General features: G+C 42.5%; 2 protein-coding genes across 23 annotated transcripts in view; both read left to right on the forward strand.

Annotated features, from left to right (window-relative positions):
- The window catches only part of BAZ2B (bromodomain adjacent to zinc finger domain 2B), a 127,573-nt gene extending 119,615 nt beyond the window's left edge, over positions 1 to 7,958 (forward strand). For 14 of the 18 annotated variants that reach the window (XM_062004476.1, XM_062004473.1, XM_062004479.1 and 11 more), the window contains 7 exons: positions 215 to 375; positions 1,272 to 1,582; positions 1,973 to 2,108; positions 3,584 to 3,730; positions 4,128 to 4,390; positions 5,137 to 5,280; positions 6,485 to 7,958. In XM_062004476.1, the coding sequence (XP_061860460.1) occupies positions 215 to 375; positions 1,272 to 1,582; positions 1,973 to 2,108; positions 3,584 to 3,730; positions 4,128 to 4,390; positions 5,137 to 5,280; positions 6,485 to 6,638 (1,316 nt within the window). In that variant the 3' untranslated portion in view covers positions 6,639 to 7,958. The remainder of the gene's footprint in view (positions 1 to 214; positions 376 to 1,271; positions 1,583 to 1,972; positions 2,109 to 3,583; positions 3,731 to 4,127; positions 4,391 to 5,136; positions 5,281 to 6,484) is intronic. The other 4 variants (XM_062004485.1, XM_062004488.1, XM_062004489.1 and 1 more) reach the window with 1 other exon arrangement.
- A 1,731-nt stretch (positions 7,959 to 9,689) lies between these two features.
- Positions 9,690 to 19,777, forward strand: part of WDSUB1 (WD repeat, sterile alpha motif and U-box domain containing 1) — a 34,712-nt gene continuing 24,624 nt past the window's right edge. For 4 of the 5 annotated variants that reach the window (XR_009819466.1, XR_009819467.1, XM_062005117.1 and 1 more), the window contains exons 1-9: positions 9,690 to 10,017; positions 11,832 to 12,253; positions 13,027 to 13,211; positions 14,149 to 14,241; positions 15,043 to 15,136; positions 15,926 to 15,959; positions 17,505 to 17,545; positions 17,635 to 17,741; positions 19,358 to 19,537. Coding sequence is in view for 3 of the 5 variants with exons in the window: in XM_062005117.1 (XP_061861101.1) it covers positions 11,856 to 12,253; positions 13,027 to 13,211; positions 14,149 to 14,241; positions 15,043 to 15,136; positions 15,926 to 15,959; positions 17,505 to 17,545; positions 17,635 to 17,741; positions 19,358 to 19,537 (1,132 nt within the window). In the remaining 2 variants the exon portion in view is untranslated. Of the gene's footprint in view, positions 10,018 to 11,831; positions 12,254 to 13,026; positions 13,212 to 14,148; positions 14,242 to 15,042; positions 15,137 to 15,925; positions 15,960 to 17,504; positions 17,546 to 17,634; positions 17,742 to 19,357; positions 19,538 to 19,777 lie in introns of those variants that run through there. The other variant, XM_062005119.1, reaches the window with a different exon arrangement.

The raw sequence follows: 19,777 nt of genomic DNA on the forward strand, positions 1-19,777 counted from the left end.
TCCATCTTTGCAACAGCTTTTTGCTCAGCCTCTCCTTCCCCTTTCTGCCTTTAAATTGCAAGTTTGAAAACCCACAGAATTTGTTGTCCATATTGGGTATCTTAGGAGTAGTACACTTCAACATTTGGCTGGAGTGACAGGTAAATCAGTTTGAATTTACTCAGAGAAGTTTTAATACTAATTAAAATAATTAAAATGTGATTCTCAAATACAGTTGCAATTATTGATATCAATGAAAATGAAGATAACCAGGTAACTCGAGATGTTGTGGAAAACTGGTCAGTAGAAGAACAAGCAATGGAGATGGATCTTGCTATTCTTCAGCAGGTGGAAGATCTAGAGAGGAGAGTTGCATCAGCTAGTTTGCAAGTTAAGGTAAACCCAACTTTTAGTAATGTGTCTCTTTAAAATAAGTGGTAAGAATTTGAATTAGATAGTAGCAGTCCTTTTGCTGCTGGTAAGTGCCTTCTTATTCCATCTCTAGTTGTCTGCAAATAAACAAAGTCTGCTGCATCAGTATCATGGTTATTTGTGCTTGAAACGTTCTATTGCAGTTACATCTTCAGCTGGAGGTGCTTGGAATGGCAGTTCCTGGAGAGTGTTCTTGTACAGTGTGCAGTACCCTACACATTTTGTAAACCTTCTATGAATGCAAATATTTTATTGCATATAGACTGCCTACTTACAGTGGGATTTGCCTGGTTCTGCCTGGTTTGGGTGGTTGTTGCTGTTAATGCTTTCAGAAAAGCCTACAACTTCACGTGAGAATTGTAGAGTTGTGGAGCACATGTGATAGCTGTTATGAGTGCGAAAGAGTGAAGAATTCACTGTCTGTCGTTACAACCTGGGATTTCCCCAGGGTGGGCGTAAGGATGCAAAGTTGTGTGTGTTTGGTTGCAGTAGTATTTGGGATCTGGTTTGTTGTAGGGTTGGGTGTTAGTTCTGTGTGACTAATTGATACTCTCCTGCACCTGTTGGACAGATAGACCTGTTCTGATGTTTTGACCAATAGAACAGGGTAGTTCAAAAGGAGCCCAGAAGGCAGACTGTTGCAGAAGGGTGCCTTCAGAAAGTCTGGTAATGCTTGTATTCTTTGATTAATTGTTTTAGTTCTCTGGATGTTTGGGAAACTGTCTCTACAGATGGATTGCAAGTAACCAAGATCTACTGGAAACAGCGCTTCAGTTACTTTGATTCCCTAAAACAGTTCCTCTGTTTACACACTAAGTTAACAGCAACCAGTAAATGCACAAACCTTTCTATTAACATAGGGTTGGCTGTGTCCAGAACCTGCATCAGAGAGAGACGACTTGGTCTATCGTGAACATAAGTCAATTACTAGATTGCACAAGAAGCACGATGGCGATTGTGCTGGAGGCGGAGAAGGCAATACCAGCTCTCTAGAGCGGAGGAGTGACAACCCTCTAGATATAGCTGTAACCAGGCTCGCTGACTTGGAGCGGAACATAGAGCGAAGGTATCTGAAGAGCCCCTTAAGTACCACCATTCAGATCAAACTGGATAATGTGGGCACAGTTACTGTCCCTGCTCCTGCACCATCCATTAGTGGTGATGGTGACGGGTAGGTTATTGAGATTAACTTGAAAAATTATTGTGCTTCTTTGCTAATTGGAGCCTATTTTCTTATTGCCTGTTATCTATGTACTTTCTTGTATGTCTGTGATCCACATGGATCATGTTATTCTGCATGGTGCTTCGTAAAGATATTTTTTTTGTGACGTTTGTGGATAATCTTGCAAAGTTAACTTACATTTAACCGGTTGTGACTAAGCTTTGAGGCACGTAGCCACAGTCTGTGCACTACATGAAATTTAGTTGCTTAAACCTTATCCTTATTGGCTGTGTACGTTTTGTCATTGCTTGGCTTTCGATGTGATGATGATTGTTCCACGTTTAAACATAAACAAACATGGATGCCACCTACTGAATTTCTCTTTTTTTTTCAATGCAGAACTGAAGAGGATATTGCACCAGGGCTAAGGGTATGGAGAAGGGCATTGTCAGAAGCACGCAGTGCTGCACAGGTAGCTCTGTGTGTGCAGCAGTTACAGAAATCAATAGCATGGGAAAAATCTATCATGAAAGTTGTAAGTGGTTTTCTTTTTATTTAAAAACAAAACCAAAAACTATAACAGTTTTGTTTTATCCTGTTTTTCCACTTCAGGCATTTTAAGATGCCATAGTTGTTAATTCACTTCCTAATGCTGCGTGTAAAACTTAATACAGTTAAACTGTACATTGTGCACAGATAAACCTTAGTGGAAAAGGTTGTTCTTTGTGTGACAAACAGCATCCTGAACTTTCTGAGACGAAAAGCCCTTATAACTCATTGCGTTATTTAAGATGGCGGTTACTCTTTGTTCTTAACATTTAGGTTAAAATGATTAATTTCTCTCTCTGACTGATGGATGATGTGATGGACTATTTCTGATCTCATCTGTGTCAAGCTTTATGGAGGTTTAACATCAGACATCCCAATCAAGGGCTTCTTTTTTCAGAAAGCTGAGATGCTCCAAATGTGCAGCTTCTTTGCATGCACACTTCTCACGGCCGAACACGCAAATTGGGCAAATAGGATGAAATACCTGTTTCCTTTACACTTAACGACAGATCTCTGTTAACTGTGTGTACAAAATGCGTATGTCAAAATGTGCATGGACCTTTGAACCTCAAGTTTCTGAAAACTAAACCAATGATGGGATTAAGAGGTGGTTAAGTGGCCAGTGCTTATGTAGTGGGTGGCAATCAGGATGTTTACATTAGGGGTCTTTTCCTTAATTCTTTACTTTCTGCCAGTCCTATGCAGATTCTAATTGCATCTGGACAATTAAAGAATAATTTAGACAAAAACTATAGTGTAAGACTGTACCTTTGAGTTTAAATAGGTCTAAGTTTAGAGTTGTATCCTCAGAGAACAAAAGTTTATGAATTTAGTAGGAGCACCGGAACAGGTATTTGAATTCAAGGTGCAGGAATTTATTGCCCAGAAAAAGATTAATAGTATCATTCTCGGTTCAGCAGAAATATTCCGTGCTTTAATGACACAGGAAATGTAAGTATTAGGTGAGAATGTTTTCCCTCACTGATTTTGTTTATGGTGGCCTTTGGATAAGATCTGTACTGATTATTATTTGAAAATACTGTTGAAAAATATAAGTTACTTCTATGAAATAGCAACTTATACATGCAGGATGGGCATAAATTAAGAGAAGGTTCCTGAGAGAGTACGTGTGGGCTGAGTGATTTCGATATGCATAAGACACCTTTACTTCTCGTGGACGTTAATGACATGTAAAACGTATTCATAGTTTTGTGTGCTGTAGGACACCTGCCTTATGGATTGTCTTTCAGATGTGTTCCCAAATGTAGCCATTAGGTTAGTTCTTCACGTCCTGCATATATTTTTCCACAGATGGATCATTAGTAGACTGTGATTGTGGTAAAATGAAAGGGAAACAATTTCAAGAGTGAACTTGTGTTTGGAGGGGAAGGGAAATTTCGGGACCATTCCTGTGTTTGAAATTCTAACAGTGAAATTGAGGATGGCTTCCATGTATTACAGTACTGCCAGATTTGTCGAAAGGGAGACAATGAGGAACTGCTGCTCCTTTGTGATGGCTGTGATAAAGGCTGTCACACCTACTGCCACAGGCCCAAGATCACCACCATACCTGATGGGGACTGGTTTTGCCCTGCCTGCATAGCAAAGGTAATACCAGCCATGAAGATAAAGTGACCTTTCCTTTCCACAGCATAATTTTTTCAGCGATAGTAATGGTCTGTATGCTTTATGTTGGGCTGCCACTAAATGATGAGATTAACAGTTGCATTTAACTTGGATGTTAGTGGTAGTAAAGGCTACAGTTTTATTTGGTTTAAACTGTATTTTTGTAGTGTAAGTGGGTGCAGAATGTTCTTGCTGATTAACTGGCAGAGTTTTTTATTTCTCATTTGGAATCTTTTCAATGTCTTTTGAGCTTCATTGTTCAGCGTTTAACAGCCCAACGTCTTAAATTTTGTTGGAAAAGCCAAATCTGATAGAATCCTTTAAAATGTTTACTGCCATTTTTATACAACATACTTTAGTTTTACTTTTTTGATCGTAGGCAAGTGGTCAAACCCTAAAAATAAAAAAACTTCAAATCAAAGGGAAAAAAAGTAATGAACAGAAGAGAAGTAAGAAATTAGCAGGAGATACAGAGGATGAAGACTCTGCTGCAACTACAAGTGCCTCTTTAAAAAGAGGAAAAACAGACCCTAAAAAAAGAAAAATGGATGAAAATGTTTCTGTTAGCCAACTAAAGCAAGAAAATGTCCCTGCTATTAAGAAACCTAAAAGAGATGACTCCAAGGACCTGGCTATATGCAGGTAAAGTGAAAAATTCTAAACTTACGTTAAGTGTCATTGAAACAAGTGGTGCCTGATTCTGTTTATCTGTGTTCTGGGCAACATTCTTTGCCATGTATCTTACACAGGTTGTGATAATTTGAGTATATATAAAGGATATAACATGTGCACGTGGGTAGTAACTGCTGTAATAGGTACTGACGCCCATGAGGAAAGTAGTCAATGTTAAAATGGTCTGTGAGGTCTACTCCTCCATACCCTTCCAAGAGTGGGAAGAACCCTGATAGCAGTGGTACTGACAGCTTCCTCACAAAGCAAAGGTGATTATCCACTCTGTCTAAAAGGCATTGGGTTACAGAGGAAGAGACAGTAACACAGTAAGAGGAATGCGTCACTTGTAGCCTTGGTCAGTCCAAGAGAAGCCAGTGTTAGCACCTGCTTTACTGTTTGCAGGTGGCTTCCACTGAGGTTCAAGGCATCAAAGCTGCAGGGCTGCTTTTCTTTTGGAACGTCGATCTCTAGAATTTTGTTTTACATAGGTTGCCTACAGACAACTTGATGCTGTTTTATTTGCTCAGTGAAGATGTCTTTGTGTATTGACATTGTTCTCAGCCTTGCACATGGCACAGAATGAACCTTTTTCCTGTTACAAACCGAATAGGTTGGCAGCACATGGAGAATTTGTGGAACATTGAATTCCTCTGTGAACATGTGACCAGCTTAAAAATACTGATTTAAATACTGATTTAAAACCTTATTTTGTTCAGCATGATTCTCTCTGAACTGGAAACTCATGAAGATGCCTGGCCTTTCTTACTTCCTGTAAACTTGAAACTTGTTCCTGGTTATAAGAAAGTTATTAAAAAGCCTATGGACTTTTCCACCATTAGAGACAAGCTAAGCAGTGGACAGTAAGTAAACCTGTTGTAAACTTTATATATTAAAAATATCTAAACATTGAAATAGAATACCTTTCTTAAAGTCTGTTAAACTATTTTGATCTGCCTGCTCTGGTGTCCCTCATCACTTTTACAGTCAAAACAGACTGTAAAAATATACTTAGCTGTATGGTTTTGTCTTTGACATACCCAAGGGAAATAGCACGTGAGGTGGGAGCACCTGCAGAACCAGCTGAGAAACAATACACTGCCAAGTGAAATGCATGTGGTTCCCCTCATCTTTTCTTAATGATGTGTCTTAAATGCTGTTACGTGTAAGCAAGAACCAACTATGTGGGCTTTTAAGCTAATGGAGTCCCTGTATGGAGCATTGTAGCTGAGGAGGCAGTTGGTGCCCCTGTCGTGGGTAACATTCCAGCAATGGGGGATCATCACTGCTCAGTCCTAGCAATAGACTGGATGACTTCTTTAAAAAGAAGACAATATATGCCTCTATTCCCCTTCCCTCCTCCTAACATCCCTGTGCTCCAAGGACTCCTCAGCACCAGAGAAAACTTTGTCATCCATAAAGATGAGGTCAGCTTCACACAAAGCAAGTTTCTTAGAGTGACGTAAGAGGCTTTTCAACATCTTCAGCCTTTTTCTCCTTTGAGTCTGAGATTTAAATGCTCCACACATGCTCATAGATATTGGTACACTTGTAACTTTAACTGCCTTTTTAACAGCTCCCATGAATACTGGAAGACTGTTTGCACCATGTATGTTGAAGCTAAGAAAAAGAACAAGAATGATGATGTTACAGGATTGATCTGGGCAGCCTTTTTTGTACCCGATATTTCCTCTTTTAGGGAAATGCAGTGTTACTCAGCACTTACTTTGAAAGGACTTGAGCCAAAGAGTAGATGAATAAATGGAAAACAGCCATAGCATTTTAACTAGAAAGCTATTGAAGGGACTGGGAAAGCTAATTTAAAGACAGCTCAGTTTTCCAATACAGGCTTGACATTCTACCTTACAGAGTTCTTGAGGAAAACAACAGATACAATGAGGAGAGAGTATTTCCTTCCACTGATGTTTACTGTCTTGTAAATTACACTTAAATATTTACATTTAAAGCATTCATTGAATATTCAGGGCTGGTTGTAAATCCACTGAGGTGTTTTTTCCCCTTTGATTCTTCATGTTCCAAAAGTCATTCACCTTTTTCTTCTTCCAGGTACCCTAATCTTGAAGCGTTTTCGCTAGATGTCAGGCTTGTTTTTGACAACTGTGAAACCTTTAATGAAGACGATTCTGACATAGGCAGGGCTGGCCACAACATGAGGAAGTATTTTGAAAAGAAATGGACAGAGATTTTCAAAGTGAGCTGAAGTTGCCAGAACTGTTTTGGGTTTTTTTTTTCTTCTTCTTTTCTTTCATTAAGTGAGGACTGATAAGACCAGCAATGTGAACTGTATTTACATGGAAGTGCAAGGCACATGCATAACTAATGACTGGGTTTTTCCTTTAAAATATCACGGAATTGTGATACTAGTTCTAAAGGCTTCACTCCTACAGCAACCATGGCCCCTTGGTTATTGGTTTGTGTGTTTTAACAAACTAATTTAGGTAGAACAGGGAAGCACACCCAAAGAATTTCAAAGAAAGGGGTGTTATAGTGCAATAGCAATTTAAAATATATCAAAACGCACTGAATATTCAACCACCAGAGCTCTACTCGGGGAAATGGTTCTCTTTTCCCTTTCAATAAATATCTATTTTTCATTTTTTTACTTTGTAGTTTATTTTTTAGTGAATGTATTTAATTTTATGAATTATTTATGATTATACAGCATTCAGAATCTTCGTTTTCTGTGAAAAGGAAGAGTTAGAAAATTGCTTTAAATCTTGAAAATACAACAAGGAATGTTTTAAAATATAAAACAAAGCCAAGTAAAACTGTTTACACTGATGTGCTGTAAAAGCACTAAAAATTAAACTTTACTGTAGAGTTACAAGTACATTTATATATATGTTGCTGCATCACTTGTGTAGTTAAATTGTATTTCAAGACAGTGAAGAAAAATTGAGACATGTATATACTGTTCATTATTGTTTATATTAAGTCTTGTTTTAAATATGTATGATGTGTACATATTGTTTGCAGACATTATTGTTTATGCCTTAGGAGGACGGTAGCATTTTATTTTAGTCTTAAGGTAATTATAGCTATATGGCTTGTACAGTAATTATCCTCTACCAACACTGTGGAGTCTCCTTAATCTTGGTAGTGCCTGCCTTTTAAAACAGGGTGTAGGGGATATTAGTTTTCCATTTTTCTATTTTGTTATATAATTTCAAGCCACCATGGCCTCAAATTCAAGTATAATCATTTGTATCCATGTGGAATAAAATCGTGACAATTTCCTACGCACACAGTATTTTTTCATAGAAACATTTCCCTCCATTTGCCTTGACACGGAAATAACAAGAGAAGGCATTTGTAACCACTGTGTTTTATCTACTGTGTGTTGTGGTGGCCTGTTGGGGCAGATAGATCAGAATTTTTTTTGTACTAATGTAAGAGTACTTGAAGTTTTATTTAAAAGAAATGTTGTGGAAAGGTAGCATTCTTTTTCTTTTCCTTTTTTAGGAGTGTTACTTTTCACTAGTCTGTGTGGCACGGATACAATAAAAGACTGTTTTGCAAACCAGATTCTCTCAGCGATTTCCATACTTCAGATCCTGGGTACAGGATTTCTTTTTGAAATAACATCCTGGGAGTCTTGCATTTAACGTTTAGTTCCTACTGTGATGCAGCCAATTCTCCTGGCCTTTTAGTGGCATTTCAGAAAGAAGCTGTTGCTGAGCAGTCAGTGTCCCAGCATCAGCTGAGGTCACCACTGTAACCATTGGTCCACCTTGTGTTTGACCTATTTCTGGCAGCCCCGTTGGCCACTGTCACAGTGCAAATGCATGTGATGACAGAAATACATGCCATGTGTTTCTTATGGCCACTGTCCATGCCAAGGTGGTTTTGGTCAGTAGAAGGCCGTGAGTCATAGTCCTCACTGTGACTAAAGAAAATCAGATGAATTACAAATGAATGCTGTGGAACCCCAATACCCATTGCTCCCTCACCAAGAAACATTTGGATTGGGTTTTTTTTGGGGGGGTGGGGTGCTTCTAAACTGGGCCTGACTTGTTTGAGTCTTAGAACCTTGTTATATAGACACTTCTTGTCAGTGCTGGGAAAGAGCAGTCAGTGCATAGCTTGTCATAAAATTTGTGTTAATACTGCCTTCCCCAGAACATCGTCTTCAGGGGTTGTTTTTTTCTTTTCTCTTTTCCCGAAGTCCATAATTTGTGTTGCCTGGAAGAAAAAAAATTACATTTGGGTGTCAGGCAGCCTTTTGTTCTAACGTTGGCTCCACCTGTCTGCTTCATGCCTTTATCACCTTTCTGAAGACTTTGATAAAAGGTTTAGTGACGTGTTCCACGGCTGTGAAGATTAGTCAGTGTTGGACACAGGGGGGTGGGTTTGTAAGAGTGTCACAAGTATGCTTTGATTACTGGGAAAATTATTTCTTTGGTGCAGAACAAGTTGGGTTTTTTCCTCAGATTCTCTGCTGGTTACTGCTAGGTCTAATACTGGGTTTAACAGTAGCTCTCTGAGCAGTCAGAACAACAGTGCCAGCTACACTACCTACAGAGCTGCATTTTTTCAGCTTGTAGCCTAATTCAGCTGTGAACAGCTGGGGAATTTGAGGTGCTAACAGCTTCTGTACCTGTGACAGTGCAGCAAGCCTTGCCAGCACCGCTGTGTTGCTTTGCTCAGTAGCAGCTGCTGCCTTCTTTACTATTTCTGTACAATTACAAGAACTATTACATTTCAAGGGCAAGCTTGAATCAGACCTGCCCTCGTGTACCTAGGGGGTCAGTCCTGCAGCTTCAGCAGCAGCCCCCGGCCCGAGGCGATCCTCAGCAGCGTTCACGCACCCCTGCTCTCCCCTCCTCACGGGCATCCCCCGCCCGTCTCGGCCGTGTCACAGCGGCACCCTCCAGCGCCCCTCCCCAGCTAAAACGGCTGCGGGGGTGCCACGGACCCGGACCCCGCCGGAGCTGTGACAGGAGCGCGGCGCCGGTCCCGGTGCGAGCCGCCTCCCGCAGCGCCGCGGTTCCCGCCGGTGGGCTGGGCGCGGCGGCGGGGACGCACCACCCGAGCCGGGGCGGGGGAGGCAGGGCTGCGCGTGCGCGGCGGGGCGGGCTGCGGGGCGGCGCGGGGAGTCCCCGTGTCGGGCAGCGGCGGCGGGTGCGGGGGCTCACTGTGCCCGCCGATACCGGGGCCCGGCGGCGCCGGGGGGCCCGTGCTCAGGCGGGCGTGGGGTGCGGCCGCCCCTCCCCGGGCCCTCGGCGCGACCCGCCGCTGCTGGTGCGGAAGCGCTGCGGCGCCATTGCGGCCCTTTCGCGGCGCTCGCTGGCAGCTGCCGCCGTCGCGCTGGGGTCCCGCCGGCCTCCCGAGCCCCGGTGCGGCGGCGAGACGTGCTGGCAGACTGTAGGTGATGGCAGGCCATGAAGGAGGTGCCCAGGCGTGCCCAGAGCTGCTGCGGCGTTTCCTGTGAGCAGCCGCTGGTGGGCTGTGGGTCGGGAAGTGCCGTTGCTGGGTGAGGTAACGCTTAGTGCTGAACATCTCTGGTGGCCGCTGTTCCGGATTCGCGTCGCTTCCTCAGCCAGTTTAAACTATCGGTACCCGAAACGTCTCATTTTCAGGTTGGTGGTTCTGCAGTGAGTTCCTGAAAACCTTAACAACAACAACGTTATGGTGCCTTTTTCAGCCTCTGCCGAGGTACCAAGCTTTGTCGGGCTCGTCAGTTTCTCGTAGCTGAAGGAAGTACATCGAATTTCATTCTGCAGAGAAGACACGGGGCTGACGCTAGATCTGTTCAAAGGTTTTAGAGAATCGCAACAAAGCTGGGAGAATCCTGAGGCTAAAATACTATTCAAAGAGGTGGTCTTCAACTAAACCAATGAAGCCGGGGGAGGGGCTGAGGGAATGGGGGTGTTCAGCCTGGAGAAGAGGAGCCTGAGCACTCTCTGCAACTCCCTGACAGGAGGCTGCAGTGAGCTGGGGGTCGGTCTCTTCTCCAAGGTAGTGACAGGACAAGAGGAAACGAACTCAAGTTGTGCTGGAGAAGCTGAGGCAGAACTGTTTCCCTGGGAGGGGTGTCAGCCCCTGTGCCAGGCTGCCCAGGGAGCTGGGGCAGTGCCCAGCCCTGGAGGGATCCCAAAGCCGTGGGGCTGAGGTGCTGAGGCTGTGGGGTAGCGATGGGCTGGACAGGGTGAGGGGAGGGCTGGGACTGCAGCAGCTTCAAGGGCTTTTCCAACCGAAAGATTCTGTGATTGTAAATGGATGTGCACTACGTTGCCTGAGGGAAACAGTTATTTTGCACTTACATATGAACATTTGTGTGTCTATAGGTATAGCTATATATATGTTTCCATGTACTTATGCTTATTTATATGTCTGCATATATATGAATGTGTGTGTATTTATATGTAAAAACGTGTGAGTGGATATATAAAAACACCTCTCTGCACTTGCCTCAGCTCTGAAGTTATTGTTCACAGTGAAGCAAATAACAGCCTGCTGTTAATACTGCTATAAATATTGATAATAAAAGTGTTGCTGCTTTTGTTTAGCATGAACAACTTAGAAGAGTTGTAGGTGTTTCCTTTTGGCTCTCTGCTTCCTTATTCTCAGGAAGCTTGGCAGTAATCTGCAGCATGGAGAGAGGCTGATTGGAGTGTACCGTGGCAGGGGGTTTGCACTAAGTGATCTCTAAAAGTCCCTTCAACTCAAACCATCCTTTATTCTTGGTGCAACCCCAAGTAATGCTTTGACACTCTTCTACTTGAAAGGGACCTCGAAAGATCCAGTGCAACCCCCCCTGCCAGAGAGGACCACCTGGAGTAGGTCACACGGGAACTCGTCCAGCTGGGTTGGAATGTCTCCAGAGAAGGAGACTCCACAGCCCATCTGGGCAGCCCCTGCCAGTGCTCCCTCACCTGAATACTGAATAAGTTTTTCCTTGTGTTTCTTTGGAACCTCTGACGTCCCAGCTTGTACCTGTTGCCCCTTGTCCTATCACTGGCTATCACTGAGAATAGCCTGGCTCCATCCTCCTGATGGAATGTATTTGTAGACGCTATTTACTGCATTGCATCTAGTGTAGATGCAAATGATAATGAATCTGAACAGTGAACTTCTTAGCATAAATTAAATAACTAGAACCACTTGTTCTACCACTGCTCTAAGACCAGGGAGCTGCTGTGTGATCTCGCTTGTACTGCAAGATTGCAAGCTGACAACAAATGTTTAGTTACATTAATTCTAATGATCATAAACCCCTCATTTCTCTGGTTAATCTCTGATTTAAACTGAGGATAAATCAGGGCTAAGATGAAAAATCCGTCTGCACAGTCCTTTATGAGTTTTGTGCCCCGGTGAATGGGCCTGGTCAGGGTAGTGCATTTCATTTATGAAACAGGAGAAGTAAGTCTTAACTGTTAAACTTTCTTTTCAGATCTTTTTGTTGGAAGTTGATAAAATGGTGACATTAATTCACACTTTATCAGATCACAGTGACGATGTCAGCTGCTGTGCCTTCTCCTCGCAGCGCTTGGCCACTTGTTCCTTGGACAAAACAGTTCGTGTTTATTCTTTAAACGACTTCACCGAGCTTCCCTACTCACCTTTAAAAGGCCACACGTACGCTGTGCACTGCTGCTGCTTCTCCCCGTCAGGACACGTGCTGGCATCGTGCTCGACCGACGGCACGGCGGTGGTGTGGGGCAGCGGGGACGGGCGGGCGCTGGCCGTGCTGCCGCAGCCCAGTCGCAGCCCTGTCAGGGTCTGCCGCTTCTCGCCTGACTCCTCGCGCCTGCTGGCCGGGGCGGCGGATGGGAGCCTGGTGCTCTGGAACCTGCAGTCATTCACACTCCACAGGTGAGGGACAGAGAGTTTTGGACAGCTTTGTTTAACCACGACAAGAAGGTAATTGAAGCGACATGCCACACCGTGTACGGGGCTTAGAGACTGGGCAGCGCTGAGTGGTGTCACGAGGAGACGGGAACGGGCTTTGGAAGACCGAAAGGTTATCAAGAGAGGGAGAAGTGCTGAGTTCATTCAGGTTTTCTTAAACAGTGCAAATGCAGTAAGCTTTAATGTCTTTATCTTTCGTCTAAATCCCAATGTTTTTCAAGTTCAGGAAGGTGTTTTCATTGATTTAACATGAAAACAGGATGCACTGCATATTGCCTGCATCTGGTTTCTAAACAGCAGGTCAGCAGCCTATGATGCGTAACGTGCAGTTAGTGGAGTCTGGCTATGCTGTGTGCCTTCTCTTGCATTATACGTATCAGTTTTAATTTATGTATTTAATTGCAAGACTGTTTGGACTCCAGAAAGGTTGTATAAGCTTGATAGTAATCCAGCAATCAGAGAGCTTAGAAACTATTGACATATCCTGAGGCCATACAGTTTAAGACATAATGGTGACAGAGCAGGGAGCTGGGTGAGTTAAGGATATCAGTCCTGGTTCTTGCAGCTGTGCTTATTTTACCTCTGTTTCCAGAGTTGGTGTGAGTTTCTCTCCCTTCTGTTGCCAAGTTCCAAAGTGCAAAAGTTAGACCAGTTTGGCTCGTATCAGATTGCATTTTGGAGATCACTTCTTCAGAACATTACTCTGAATTCAAATTCTATGTGCCCTTGCTTTTCAGATCTGGGAATGTTAAAGATGGTTCTTTGGTGGCCTGTGCATTTTCTCCTAATGGAAACTTCTTTGTCACTGGATCATCGTGTGGTGACTTAACCATTTGGGATGATAAAATGAGGTGCCTGTATAATGAAAAAGCACATGATCTTGGTGTTACCTGCTGTGATATTTCTTCACAGCCAATTTATGGTTAGTTACTTGACTTGTTAGGGGAGGAACGTGGCTAAAAAAAACCAAAGTGTTACTTTATGTCTAGGAATTTCTAGGATTCCTGGGAATTAATGCTGCAACTTCTCTTAATAACCTTGTAGGTACCCTTTTATGCTTTCCAGATCTACTTTGGAGACAAAGTTTTTTCTGTAAAGAAGTGCAGTTATCTGTTTTCAGAGTACACATGAACTGCTCTCTCAAAGGTATAAAAAATTATAACTGAGCACCACTTGGAAGGACTACTGTGGTGACTCTGTCAGGCTGGATTGCCAGCTCAGTGGGATGGAAGAGCACAAATAGTTTGGCAGAGGACTTAGGAATTTTCTTTTTAATTGATAATGGGCTGAAATAACACATTTAGAAGGAAACATGGTAATTCAGAGATGTTCATATCCACTGAATAGAGAGGGGAGTGGCAGAGTTTCTGGAGTGCTTGGCTGGACTGTTGTCAGGAAACTTCGTTTAGTTCATAAAAATGAAAAGTTGAGCATTTAAAATTGTGGAAATGGCCTGTCAGATACTGTTAAACTTTGTACATGTGCATGTGGTTAACTTTGAGAACTACTGAACTGTAGAAGAAATAAATATAACCATGGAATTTAGACTTTAAAAGACTAAAAGACTAAATTGGTGCTCTCAGTAGAGAGAGGAATCACACATTTACCATCAAGAAAACTTGAAAGATGAGCCCAATTCTCATCTTTATCTGCTTGTCCAGGAAACAGACTGACAGCAATACCTATTGCTTACTTCTACATGGTTGTATTTATGAAATTATTCTTATTAACACTTTAAAAAGTAGTGCTGAAATGAAGGGAATGAACCAAATTGCAGTGTCAGGCTGTTGATGCAGTTCACTGTTGTGCTGTTGTTTTCAGTACTTCTGATTCTCACTGATATATTTGAATCTCATCAGGTGGTGAACGTGGATTTAGATACTTCCAGATGGCTTCTTGTGGTCAAGATAATCAGATCAAACTCTGGCTTATTTGGTTTGAAAATTTCTTAGGTGTGTATAGTGATGCTTTTCATATTCCAGTGTCTGAAGTCTTTAGTGGTAATTTGCATCTTGTTTCAAATGGATGGTGCTGTCCTGGATTCACAGCCAAACCAACCACGAGCTGAAAGCTCCAGCTGCTGAGCAGGAGAGCGGCTGGGGCATGCAGCACCTTGTGACACTCTGGCATTTCATTTAGTGCTCCATTTGTCAATAATTGTAAAAGACAAAATTTGTAAAAAATTTTTCCCCAGTTCCCTCCAACTTAATGTTATGATAAACATTTGTGTTTAATTAGCATTGCTGCCTCATGGTAACCAGTAACTTTTCCACTGTGGCCTTTGAGCAGGTCAATAGGTTGAAGCCTCTTTATCTGCCAGGCCAGAGAGAGGTTTCCTTTCGTCCTTCAGTACATCTTGGCCCTTGAGCAAGAGCTGGGGTAATGAAAAGAGTGTTGACTCCTGCTAAAACTGCAATGTGGATGTGTGAATGCTACACAGAGAGTAGGCAGATGGCCAAAACCATCTTCAGAGGGTATTTTTCTGTAATCTCTTTGGTACAGAAGCCCGTAAGAATGAATATTGTGTGTGCATATACACATTTAATTATCTAAAACACACTTCTTCATGTTAGGACTGCAAAGTGAGGAGGTCAGAGATGTTAAAATGGTCTCTGTGATCTTTTGTCCCTTTTTTTGCAGACAGTATGTCACAGAGTCAGCCCCTTGGTGCAGCTTTATGCTTCTAAAAGCAGCTTATCTTACACCTTGTCAAGTATGTCCATATGTAATAATTATACTTTTTGCATTTTTAGGTGTTGAATTGAGATGTAAGTGCACATTGAGTGGACATTCTGCTCCAGTTCTGGCGTGTGCATTTTCTTATGATGGGCAGATGTTAGTGTCAGGGTAAGCAGTCTCTGTTACTCGTTCAGGTGTCACACAGATGGGTGTCCAGGGTCACACAGGAGACAGGAGCTTGCTGTGACATTTCACTTACTCTTTTTAAGGAAGTTGTTTTCAGTATGTGAAGGTCATTATGAATATTTGTGACCTCGAGTTATTCTGTTTACCATCAGATGTATGGATTATTGGTTTTGCTAATATGATCATAAGTGAAATATCTATCCAACAAGCCTTTCAGGAAACATTGCTGTTATGGTAAATAAGAATGCAAATAGTACTTAATGAAATATTTCATGTACTGATTGCATTGCACCACTGTATTCTCTGTGTTGCACTGCACTGCTTCCTCTAGCTTGCTCTGCAAATGAAAAGAGTTCAAAGATAAATCTAGGTGCTGAGAGCAGATTGTAGACAGCCATATTCTGTGCATCTGCTTTGCAGATACTGCGTGCAAAGTGGGTATGGTTCAGGCAGTGGGGAGCAATGGGAGTGGAGGCCAGGTTTCATAAGCACTGTGCAAATCCCCTACATCAGAAATCGTGATGGAGAGGCAGAGTCTTCATATTAAACTACTGTTTTTTACATCATGCTTGGGGGTGCAGGTAATCAGTGGTGGTGTTTTGAAGTGGGTGTAAGTGGAGAGACTTTAGATATCTAGGCTTCCCATAAAGTGATGCTGAGAAATCTGCTTGCTCTTGTTTGTGGAAAAGGCATTTCTTCCTTCCTATTCTTAATTTAAAATAGTTTTCCCTCTCTGCATCATTTTAACATTGATGTGTTGTTTTTTTAAAGGTCTGTAGACAAGTGTGTCATAATACATGAAACTGTAAGTACAGCATAGTGCAAGGTCATTCATTGGACTGTTGTCTTTAAACATCAGCACTGCTCCTGCAGTGTCTTATCTGTGTAAAGAAACACTGGAGAAAAACTACATAAACCCTAAATATTTACTGTGCATCTGTGGGGGAACTGATCAGTCTTTCCCACTTTTTCTTTACGTTTATTTGAAGGGTTTGTTATTTGATACAGTAGAGTATTATTCAGTGAATGCCATACTTTCATGTTATTTTCATATTGAAGTAGAATGAATTTTTGTTACCCCAATTCTACCTTAGCCTGCAAAGCAAGAAGTGGTGTAACTTTTAACATAAAATCAGGACTGATGCTCATAGAAATTTTTTAGTTTATTAAATATAAAGTGCACATCAAATAGAGGCATAATAAAGAATTCAAGAAAATGTTTATGTTAAAGACAGTGTCTTTTCTCTAAAACATGTTGTTTAGGCATTTTCTGTAACACTGCTACTTCATCCTTGGTGATTCACCTGTAAGTGGAGTTTACCTTTAGTACTCCACGGTATTAATAATTTTGCTGACATTGAAAGATGAACAAACGTGAAGCTTCTTCAGCTTGCTCAGCTTGTACAATTGTACTGATCCAATCTTTCAATTAGGGTTAAAGTTTATCAGCACAATCACTGATTTGATACCTTCCCATTTTTTGGCCAGATTGTTTTAGCAATTTGAAGCTTAGACAGATGTTTAAGAAGTTCCCTTAGATTTTTGGAACCCCAGGAGATTGAAGGATGCAGGAAACCACAGCATAGGTAGTTCTTGATGCTATTTCTGAGCTTTTGTAGCCTTAGGTTGTTACCAAGTGGGACAATTAAGTTTTATGGCTGTTGAGAAGTGGGACAGTAGACTTTCGTGATTCCAAACTAAAATAGGGCACTTTTCTCATGATGGACAGCTCCAAGAACCAGAGTGCTTAGTGATGCAGAATAACTTTGCTCTCTGTCTTTCCAGTCTGTCTGCACTTGTCAAAAAAATAGTGTCCATCATAAGAAGGAAAATATTTAGAATTTTAAGGTAAAGGGTGAAGAAATCCAGAGGTTTGGTTTTTAGTGGCATCTAGTGGCCAAATAGGAGAGCCACAGGTGTGACTAATTACTGGCCCAGCCGAAGGATTGTCCTGTGCCATCCGTTTGAATTTCAGTTACCTCTTCACTTCTGGTCATTTCTAGTTGTAGATTTGTAGAAGACGTGTTTCTGTCCATGGGAGCAACCAGCCAATATGCATGTGACTAATTCAGTTGGTATTTCTGGCTTTGTGATGCTGAAAGTTCCATGCTGGCTGGTTGTTGGACAGCAGTGTCCCAGCAAACTGAACAGGGAGCTCCAAGCAGGAAATGCAAGCTGCGTTTCTGACCGGGCTGCTGCTCGGCTTTGGTGAGGTTATGGAACTTCTCTGAGAGTAATTTCTGTCACCTTCCAAGTATCAACGTTGTCATTTATTTTGAAAGAAAATCCACAAATGACCAAGCATTCTTTCTGTTCTTTAAGATTTAAAATCACAACTGTTCCTTTACAGAGTACTGGTAGTAACCTTCATACTTTGTCCCAGCATACCAGGTAAGAATTCAGTATCGTTATTCAGTTTTAGTGTTAATCTATAAAAGAAATTCTTTTCTTGCCAATTTTCATGTTTATTTTATTTGTAGGTATGTTACAACTTGTGCTTTTGCACCACATAGTGCCTTACTTGCCACAGGCGCAATGGATAAAACTGTGAACATATGGCAGTTTGATCTGGAGCAGCCCTGTGCAGGTTAGTGTGTGAAGTATTTGGCATCTGTTCTTTAAACCACCACAGTATCGTTGAACACATGCTGAAGATGCAAAACCCTTCTATTTTTCTTACACAGAATGGTAGGGCTTGGAAGGGCCCTGCAGAGCTGCTCCAGCCCCAGCCCCTGCTCAAGCAGGTTCCCCTCCCTCAGGGGGCACAGGAACGTGTCCAGGTGGGGTTGGAAACCTCCCGAGAAGGAGCCTCCACACCCTCCCTGGGCAGCCTGGGCCAGGGCTCCCTCAGCTCAGCACCAAAGGAGTCTCTCCTCCTCTGCCAGGGGCACTTCTAGTCTCTGCCCATTACCCCTTGTCCTGTTGCTGGACACTGCAGAAAATAGACTGACCCCGTGCCCTGTGGGGATTTGTAAGTGTTGATGAGGTCTTCCCTCAGCCTCTTCTTCAGGCTGAACAGCCCCACATCCCACCTCATAAGGATGCTCCAGTCCCCTGATCATCTTGGTGGCCCTGCGCTGGCCTCTCTCCCTGTCTCTCTTGAGCTGGGGAGCCCAAAACTGGGCACAGGACTCCAGAGGCCTCACCAGGGCAGAGCAGAGAGGGAGGAGAACCTTCACACTCTCCTTCATGCCCCCCAGGCTGCCAATGACCTTCTTGCCCATGAGGCCACACTGCTGCTGTTGTTTATTTGCTGCCCACCAGCACTCCCAGGTCCCTTCCTTGGAGCTGCTCCCCAGCAGGTCAATCCCAGCCTGTGCTAGTGCAGGGGGTTGTTCTTCCCCAGGTGCAGGACTCTGCACTTGCTCTTATTGAACCTCCTAAGTTTTCTCTCTGCTCAACTCTCCAGCCTCTCTAGATCTGGCTGAATGGCAACACAGGCTCTGCTGCATCGGCCACTCCTCCCACTTCTGTGAGTTGGCCACATCAGGATTGTGTGCATGTTATTTATCTTTTGGGAATGTCTCTTTTGGTATTTTAAAGAAAAGACATGCTAGAAGCATTTTAATTGTATTGGTCTACTCTATCATCTGTTCAGATATTCACCATTTCTTACTGTCTGGACAGCATTTAAGAGATGAATGTGATGAAAGACTTTCTGGACAAGCATCACTGGCAACGAGTTAAACAGAAAATATCCTAATTGCAAGCACAGTAGTCCACAAGAAATAGAGCTTGGGAGCTGTTTTAGGTGAAAAAACAGGATAAGCGACGTTACAAAATAGATCAGCACCAAAAGGATGTGGAACAAAGGTACATAGATCTTTGTTCTCAGCACAAGACTAAGACTGGACTTTGGCCTGCTTTTCTAAGGAGGTGTGAGACTTGTTTCCAGTGTCTGCTGATGCTTTTCTGTCTTTTAGTTCAGTTCAAATTTGTCAGAAGTATAGGCATGTGAGAGATTAAATTCCTCTAAACTTTGACAGCTGTTAGGTAAAAGACAAACCCAAGTTCTTGCCTTGCACTGAAGTAATGTCTAATAAGCATTTCTTTTGATAGATGCTGAGGAATGTTTAGTAGTGAGAACACTTGAGGAGCATCATTACTGTGACTGTTCTTAGAACTGTGGCTTTTTTCATTGTTTTTGGGGGTGGTGTGTCTGTGTTTAGTTTTTAAAGTGCCTTTTATCTTTCCTTTGCAAAGGAAATGCAGTTGAAAATGAATCCAAGGTGACTGTTGAGGACTGGTCAGAGGATGATGTTTCAGCCTGGCTTTGTGCACAAGACCTGGCAGACTTTGTTGAGCTTTTCAAGATGAATAACATTGATGGAAAGGAGCTACTGAATCTTACTAAAGACAGTCTGACTAATGAATTAAAAATTGGTAAGAATATACAAACCCAACTAGTTTTTAGCCTTCAGAGTGCATGTGAAATGTAGGAATGGAAGTGAGTTAGGTTTTCTGTAAGTGGATGTGGTTTTCCCTGAAATGCATTCTTATTTCACTGCTCAGGGCTGATAAAAGCCTCTGATGTCACATCACCCACAGTACTCTTTGTTGCTGTGTTTGCCTATACCTAGATAGATAAAATGCACCTCCACCAACAATGCAGTGTTCAGTGGC

Source organism: Colius striatus, chromosome 11 (genome assembly GCF_028858725.1).
Source record: "Colius striatus isolate bColStr4 chromosome 11, bColStr4.1.hap1, whole genome shotgun sequence".
Classification (NCBI taxonomy): Eukaryota; Metazoa; Chordata; class Aves; order Coliiformes; family Coliidae; genus Colius; species Colius striatus.